The following is a 9,109-nucleotide window of genomic DNA, read 5'->3' on the forward strand; positions in this document are numbered from 1 at the left end:
GTTGAAAATATAGATGCATGCAAAATGATATTTCTTATGCTAGGTAGGTTTTTCTTTGTAAATATAATTGCTTTTTAAATGTAGCTATGTTTTTTTTTTTTTTTTTGGTAGGTTTGTTTAAATGAAAAGGTTGGCTTATTAGTAAGGAATTTATAACACATTACGTCAATTTTAATCTATCATTCATTTCAATATATATCGTTTGACCTTCTAATTAAGTACGTGTAGTGCGTGGTGACATATAATATTTATAGAGATTTAATTTAAGTCTTTGTTTAATTAATATTCACAGTTAATGTGTTTTTTAATATTCTTTTAACCGTAACGTTATGGATTAATGTGTAAGTTATAAATTCACACACGAGGGTTCACTTCGAATTACATGGATTTAATGGGAAAATCCATTGGCAAACGTGCAAATCTTGTCAAACTTAGAGAGACTTCAAATGAATAAGTAAAAAGTCATGACTTTGTTTGTTACACTATTTTTTTATCACACTTTTGTTTTGAGTGTTTTTAACAAGTCTAATCATAATTAAACACATAACGTAAACACTTGCAAAATATATTCAATTCGATCCTTACTTCATTCTATCCCACATATATTATTTTGCAAACAAAAAAAACCATACAAAACGGTCCAAAGTTTTGGTTAATTTGAGGAACTTATAAGCTTCTTCAAGTTGAAATATAACGCATCAAAAATAATATTACCTAAAAACTAGTTGGAATTTTGTTACAATTGTGATTAATATGAAAGAAATTAATCTAATGTGTCAATAACCGAAGAAACGTTCGGACCAATAATATATATTACGAAAACATACACCATATTTTCAAGACACTCAAAATTCTTTTAACCTTTATACATGTCATATTAAAAATAAATAAATACACCAAACAAAAGAGTTGTATTACCCATATATGCATGTCATCACCTAGTAATTCATGCCAAAGGCTAACGACATTTAAGCTATATTTATTGTGTTTAAGGTCCTCGTAACGAACCTAGCTCGGTAGATGTAATAGAACAACCTTATAAGTTATAAGCTAGCTATAATTAATTTGTTTAGGGTCCCCACCAAAGAAAATGCTTAAATTTTGGATCAAGTATTTTTTTTTTTATTTGGTTTTTGTAGATTAATTATAATAGATAAGGGTTATAAATACACCCATCAGTACGGATGAATGTAGATACGCATGAATATGTATATATTTTTGGACATAAACAATTTAACCCTATATGAGAATGTATAGGTTTATATTTCTATGTGGTTCAAATATTTAGGTATCGGTTTATGTTTATATACATGCATGTGCTTGAAAGTAGGTATACAATTTGTAAGTCTTATGTATTTATTCCTAACTCATGTACGTAGATAAAAATGGACAAGAGTTGGATGACAAAGTCTAGGGGTATGAGGGAATACAGAGATGGGTGTAGATTGTTTGTTGAGTTTGCAGTTAGTAACTGTAGAACTCCTGATGGATTCATCTATTGCTCGTGTAAGGTTTGTCGAAATAACCGGCGCCACCCGCCGGGTTTCGTATTCGACCACTTGACAGGGGGAAAAGGAATGATGCCGGAATACACACTTTGGTTCTATCACGGTGAGAAGCATGTACAGGGTCTTCAAACCGGGTCTAATTCTAATCGCCCGGCCTCAGATGCGGGTGCAAGCGCAAATCAGGGTGGAGACATGCACGGGATGTTGCGTGATTTATTCGGCATGCACGAAGTACTCGGGGAAGACAATTGTGAGCCTCAGGCCGTGGTGCAAGGGGGTGAGGAAATTGTGACCGAAGAAGCCGCTGAGGGCGATGCACTAAAGTACTACAACCTACTTAAAAAGGCGGAGAAACCACTTCATACTGGGACAAAACATAGCAAACTAAGTGCGACTGTTCACCTGTACAACTTGAAGTGTGTTGGTGGACTTAGTAACTCGATTTTCTCGGCTTTCCTAGAGTTCATCAATCAGTTGTTGCCTGAGAGTAACGAAACTCTGCCAGTTAATACGTATGAGGCGAAAAGGTTTTTACGAGACATGGGGCTAGGGTATGACAAGATTCCGGCGTGCCGTAATGACTGTATGCTATTTTGGAAGGGCAATAAAGAGTTGGATTCATGTACCGTATGTGGAGAATCTAAATGGATTGAAGCAATTAATTTAGATGAGGACGGTCAACCCATATCGTCGGGCAAGAAACGTCCTGTGAAGGTGTTGCGGTGGTTTCCACTCATACCACGACTACAGAGGTTGTTTATGTCAGAACATACAGCACGCTTCATGAGGTGGCATGCAGAAGGCCGTACTAACGACGGCGTATTGAGGCATCCAGCCTACGGCGAAGCATGGACGTCATTCGACAACTTACATCAGGAGTTTTCATCGGACAGCAGGAATGTAAGGCTCGGACTAACCTCGGATGGATTTAATCCATTTGGGAATATGACTACATCTCACAGCACTTGGCCTGTAATGGTTGTGCCCTACAACCTGCCTCATTGGATGTGCATGAAACAGACATCTTCTATACTATCATTGATTATCCCGGGCCTAAGTTCACCTGGAATGGATATAGATGTTTACCTTCAGCCCTTAATTGAGGAGTTACAAGAACTATGGAATATAGGGGTACGCACATATGACGTCTCAAAGAAAAATAATTTTGTTATGCGAGCGCAGTTGATGTGGACAATTAATGACTTCCCAGCATACGCAGATTTGTCTGGATGGTCTACTAAGGGTGAGAAGGCATGTCCTTGCTGTATGAACTCGACAAGGTCGAAATGGTTAAAACATGGCCATAAGTGGTGTTATATGGGGCATAGGCGATACTTGCCCATGGATCATCCGTGGAGGCGGAACAAAGGAACATTTGACGGCACCGTAGAGCTAGAATGTGCCCCTGATGTACTAAGTGGAGATGAAGTCATAAGCCAATTAGAAGGGATGGTGTTTGGGGATGAGAACGCCGGTCAGGCAAGGCAGGCTGAGAAAGAAAAAGCAAAGAAGCAGAAGACAAATACTCCTAATGTGGTGTGGAAGAAAAAAAGTATTTTCTTTAGGTTGCCGTATTGGAAAGATAATTTATTGCGGCATAATCTTGATGTTATGCATATAGAAAAAAACGTGATGGACAACATACTTGGTACAATACTGGACATTCCAGGGAAAACAAAGGACAACCTCGGCGCCCGCTTAGATTTGCAAGAAATGGGTTTGAGACGTACACTTCATCCATTTGTAGACCCGCAGAATGGTAAGACTTATATTCAACAAGCTACCCACACGATGTCCAAGGATGATAAAACACATTTTTTGAAAGTGCTACGAAATGTAAGGGTGCTCGACGGATATGCTTCGAACATTTCTCGTTGTATACGACTTAAGGACCGTACGATATCTGGGTTAAAGAGTCATGATAGTCATGTATTGATGCAGCAGCTTCTACCTATTGCATTGCGTGGATCACTTCCAAGCAACGTGGTTAGACCTCTTGTTGAGATGTCCACGTTCTTCAGGTGCCTATGTTCAACAACATTGACCGAACAAGATATTAACCGACTACAGCGTGACGTCTGTACCACGTTGTGCAAGATGGAACAGGTTTTTCCCCCCAGCTTTTTTACGAGTATGGTTCATGTGGTCGTGCATCTTATCCGTGAATGCCGACTCGGTGGACCAGTACAATATAGATGGATGTATCCGGTAGAAAGGTAAAATGTGTTTGTGGATATTCTTGCATTTTTGGGTTTAAGGTGCCAATACATGTCAAGTACTAACTAAACTAAAAATATGTATTAGTTCATTTTTAGGAGCCTTGGAGTATTCAAATCTAATGTGCGCAACAAAGCGGCTCCTGAGGGCTGCATTGCGGAGGGCTACATTGCAACTGAGTTGGTGACGTTTTGTTCGAGATATTTAGAGAACACACCAACTTTTCACAATAGGATACAAAGAAATCCGGATGGTTCGAAGGGTAATGGAACACGAGTCCGGCTCGACCGAATCACAATGACACAGATACACCGGTATATTGTGTTCAACTTGGACGAGTTTCATCAATTGCGGACGTAAGTCGATATCTTTTGCCCGCACCTTGCATGCTCAATGAACATGTTACAGTACTGTTCGTATTGAATTATAATTAACATAATTTCGAATTGTAGGATGCACATGGATATACTTAGGCGATCATGCAATAGGGGACGAACAACAGAGGCTCAGTTGGAAACCCAACATTATGACTTGTTTTGCGAGTGGTACCGTGACTACGTAAGAATGATGTCATGTTTACCTAAAGCAATTGTCGGAGTTATTTGCGTGTTATGTTTTTTAAAATCAAGTAAAGTTAGTAACCGTACGTTTTCATTGTACGTAATATATTCACAGGTCGATCGATTGGACGAGCGCTCTAGGAAGGAACTTGGTCACAAATTGGTCATGCATTGTAGAGGGCCGAGGGAGGCAGCAGTCAGATACAATAGATATGTGGTTAACGGCAAACTATTTCGTACTATTGCATCTGATGCCGGAAAGAGGACCCAGAACAGCAGGGTGTGTGTGCCAACTCTTGATGGCGACACGTACTACGGGAAGTTATCGGAAATACTTGAGGTTGAGTATTACGACAGGACTAAGTACGTAATGTTTAGGTGTGATTGGGCAGACAACACCAGAGACAAGGAGTACAAGGTGGATGAGTATGGTATAGTACTTGTCAACTTCAAAAACCTTGTCCACACGGGAGAACTAGTTTCTGATGAGCCGTATGTGCTAACTTCACAAGTTGACCAGGTATTTTACGTACAAGATGATAGGTGCCCAGATTGGGCTTGCGCAGTAACGACCAAACCTAGAAACATATACGACGTTGGTCAGGGTGACGGACATCCAGATTCATGTGCCAATTACCACGAGTGTGAGCCTCTCATACTGCCCAGAAATGTTGATCACGATATACAAGATCATATCGAATACGTCAGACACGACTTAGATCCAACCGAAGCGTATGTATATATATTTGTATAGTTAATTTCATATGTATGTTTAGAATGTTTAGATTGGTAGTTGGTCACTACATGCACATTACATCAACACACTTAATTAATCTGTGCATATGCTAAAATCTGATATATATCTTATGTACCATTATGAGTCATGCATACTTAAGGTAGTGAATATTTCATACATTTTATATCAAATTAATTGGGTTTGTGGTGTTTTTTCACAGGGTACCATGAGTACAAGGGGGAAGAAGAGAGCACGCAGGGGCTCGGCCGTATTGCGGCAGTCGATGTCGCCTGGGTCTCCGGCAGCCCAACTTGATGACAGCGAGCAACAAGACGTTGCTCAGCTTCTAGGGATACATGAAGGATATAGACCAGTCCTTCCAGGTACTATGGGCAGGGCTGTTAAGTGAGCGAAGCGTCTCGCGAGCAAGCTCGGGCTCAGCTCGCATAAGCTCGGCTCGTGCTCGACTCGAATATTAAATGAAGCACTTCATGAACACAAATCCTGGCTCGAATATTAAACGAAGCAAGCTCGGCTCGACTCGGCTAAGCTCGTGAACAGCTAGTATAAGCTCGAGTGTGTGTGTATATATATATATAAACTAAGTAATAGATAATTAATTATAAATCTCATAATTATTAAAACCTTAAAATTGCATTTATATTTAAGCGTTAGAGAATGAAAAATTCTAGACCCTTCGTGATGAAAGAGAGAGAGCAATCATTAAAAAGACCTCGATTCAATTAGAGCAGATCCAAATGAAAGTAAGAAGAATCAAGCAGAAACTATTGAGGGAGATTGCGAAAGGCATAAACTATTGATGAATCAAACAGACCCAAACACTATCACTACATGTCTGGTGAGTGAGAGTGAGAGAGTGGGAAATGAGAGTTCATGTGGAAGATCCGTTGTGACTGGTGATGGGGATTGAGAGAGAGACGTTAAAAAAATATTTTTTTGTAGGGGGCCTTGTCCCAATGCAGTCTGAATGCAACCTGTTAACTTGTCCCACATTGTTAAGAAAACATCAATCTCTAAGTTTGCTTATCTATAAAATGATGCATATCCTCTCTCTTTGAAACCAAATGCCTTGCTGTATTGACTCAGGCTCCATACTCGACTAGCTAGGCTAAGCAAATACTCATATGCAAACTAACTTCTTAAGTCGTTTAAGAGTACTTGAAATTAAAAAAAAAATTTAAAACAAAAATATTAAATATAAGAGCCAGCTCGCGAGCTGGGTCGGCTCGACTTATTATTAGCTCGAGCTCGATTTTTTTGGCTCGCCATTGAGCTCGACTCGAGCTCGAGTTCGAGTAAAATTTAAATGAGCCAAGCTTGAACAAGGGAAGCTCGCCCAAGCTCGGCTCGTTTACACCCCTGTCTATGGGAGGGGAGACCCCTGTACATGCTCCATACAGTCGGGTAAGCATGGCGCAGATGGGGTATCGGATTGGGTCGTACCGGGACAGCGAGTTACGACAGTGTGCTGAGGGTGACGTCGAGCGGCTAGACACCCAGCATAGCGCAGGTACGCCCGCCTGTTTTTTTTTTAAGATTCATAAGTTTGAAAATTTTTAACTATACTGGTGCAATATTAATTATATTTAACTACAACTACAACTTCAGAGAATTCTAAATATTCTAAAAAAATGCAAAGCAGGTATGGAGGATACAGAGACACAGGCCCAAGAAGACATGGTTGGTGGGGCACAGGCCACTGATGACCCGCAGCCCACCGACCCTGCTCCCAGCGACCGATTAGGCCCTCGGCAGGTCCGGACCATAAGTAAGTGTATATGCTCTAATGTCGTACATATTATGTTTTAATTAACATGTTAGTTAATATTGAATTCGAAATAACTTACCTTTCTAATTTTAAATTTGTTAGGTACCGATTCTGAAGGAAACACCATCATCGAGGTGTGCACCATCCTAGACTCGCATAGGCGGCCGAGAGTCCCCCCTGGCAAACGGATCATACTGGAGTACAATGCATCATTCCTGCCAGTGGGATTTAGCGCCGTGAGGTTTAGGCGGATGACCGGAGATATAATTAAGAGCGGCAATTTTGTCCGAATACCGGACGATTGGTCGAAGGTACCGAACCGTACCAAGGAGGATATTTGGGACGCATTGATGGTATGTTTTTTAATAATATGATGACACTTAGAGCGTATATATGTATATATACGCTCTAAGTTGCAAATATATATGCGTGTTTATATCTATATGCATATACACATATTTTAAGTTTTTTTAATTTGTCAATGTTGATCTTGTGCAGGCATACTTTTTCGTCCCGCCCGAGTACAACTTGGAAGCTGTGAAGGATGAAGCATTTCGGGATATGGGCTCCAAGCTGCGGACATGGAGGCATGATCTTAAAAAAATTTGTGCCATTACCGAGGAAGATACTCCGGACACTATACGGGCAAGACTGGGGGGACAGAGGCTGGGAGAGTACAATGCTGTCGACTTGGATATATTATTAGAGAGGTGGTGTACCCAGGAGAATAGGGTAGGTCATGAGTTAAACTATTTGTGTTGTGTAGTGACCCTAATTGTACGTAATTGTATTAGTATTAACATATTAAAAGTGTTAACTGTGTAGGAGTATGCGGCGAAAATGAAGACATTGCGAGCATTAAATGATTCACCGCATTGCACCGGATCAAAGAGTTATGCCAGGTTGACACATGAGGAGGTAAGTGTGTAATTTATCCTATACTTATAGATGTGAATGTACATGTCATCATTTTATATGTTAATATGGTATATGTATGTCCTATGTTATCTGCAGGCCGAACGTTTGGGCCATCAACCTACTCGGGCACAAAATTACGTCCGTTCACACACAAAGAAGAACGGTTCATATCCGAATGATATTGTGAAGGAGAGATGTGTATGCTACTACTCACCTTTCATATATTGTCTTGCTTGTATATTTGATAAATTATTTTTGATTAACGGTTGTGCGCCCCACTGACTCAATATTTAATGTGACAAACAGGAACGGATGAAGGAGCTTATACCCACCGACCCTGCAGCATCGTCTAGCATCACAGAGGGAACGGTAAGGTGGGCGCCAAACAACGCATTTGACCAGGCAATTGGAAATAAGCCTAAGTATGCCGGTAGGGTTCGGATGGCTGGACCAAATATTCTGCCTGTGCGGGGGACCATTCGCTCATACTATACACCGTCACAGGCAAGGTTAGAAAATGCCAGGTACTCCACGATATCACAAGACACACTTGATAGAGCGCTTGAGGCGGAGAGGGCGAAGCACAAGGAAGAGATAGATGCGTTGTTGGCCGAGAACAATGCGCGGGTAGCTCAGCAAGTGGCGGAGCAGATGGCTGAGAACAATGCGCGGATAGCTCGACAGGTAGCTGAACAGGAGGCTGAACGTCAAGCAAGGTTTGATGCCCGTTTCCGCCAACTCGAGGAGCTGATGCGGTTGTACACTCCACCAGACAGTGCTTCCCCACCCGTTGCGATGGTGCGATCGTCGGTCGACAGTGGATCAGGTATGACCTTTGTTAGTAGTCAATTTAGTTTTAGAACTGTCTATATATATATATATATATGAACTTCTAAATTAAGAGTTTGGATATGTTGTAGTCATTCTAAATAATTAATGATGTTGTAACTCTTGGTTAAATTTGGTTTATATATCATGGTTGGTTTGGTGAACTTCTAAATTGTTGGCTTCAATTTGGTATACTATGAAATAGTGTTGGTTGAGATAATTATTTAGAGTTATTCATGCACGTATAAATGGATATAACTGCATGGAACAAAGCAACACATGCAGATCGAACTCATCAAGAACAATTATTCACAAACTTAATTTGGTAACTCTAAATATAAATAGATATAAATGCACTTAATGCTAGAGAGGGTGCTTTTCCTTTGTGTTTATCATCTCTTCCATTGAATTCCCAACATTAATAACCTATATGGAAGTTCTATAATTGCAATGGAAAAAAGAAAAATATCATATGTCTCATATAATTGCCATGAGAAAAACGAAGTTCATTCTCTCATGTCTATATATTATTGATTGCTCTGTGACCATGCAT

The 9,109-nt window shown here is 40.3% G+C and overlaps 1 protein-coding gene across 1 annotated transcript; it reads left to right on the top strand.

The window, feature by feature from the left end:
• Window positions 1–1,385: 1,385 nt before the first annotated feature.
• On the top strand, window positions 1,386–5,430 carry LOC148587391 (uncharacterized). The gene is made up of 5 exons (XM_088512587.1): window positions 1,386–3,724; window positions 3,824–4,081; window positions 4,178–4,283; window positions 4,401–4,988; window positions 5,242–5,430. The coding sequence occupies exons 1-5, from the start codon at window positions 1,386–1,388 to the stop codon at window positions 5,428–5,430; spliced, it is 3,480 nt and encodes a 1,159-aa protein (XP_088368713.1).
• The last annotated feature ends 3,679 nt before the right edge of the window (window positions 5,431–9,109 follow it).

This window comes from Corylus avellana, chromosome 2, assembly GCF_965113065.1.
Source record: "Corylus avellana chromosome 2, dhCorAvel1.hap1.2, whole genome shotgun sequence".
Taxonomy (NCBI): Eukaryota; Viridiplantae; Streptophyta; class Magnoliopsida; order Fagales; family Betulaceae; genus Corylus; species Corylus avellana.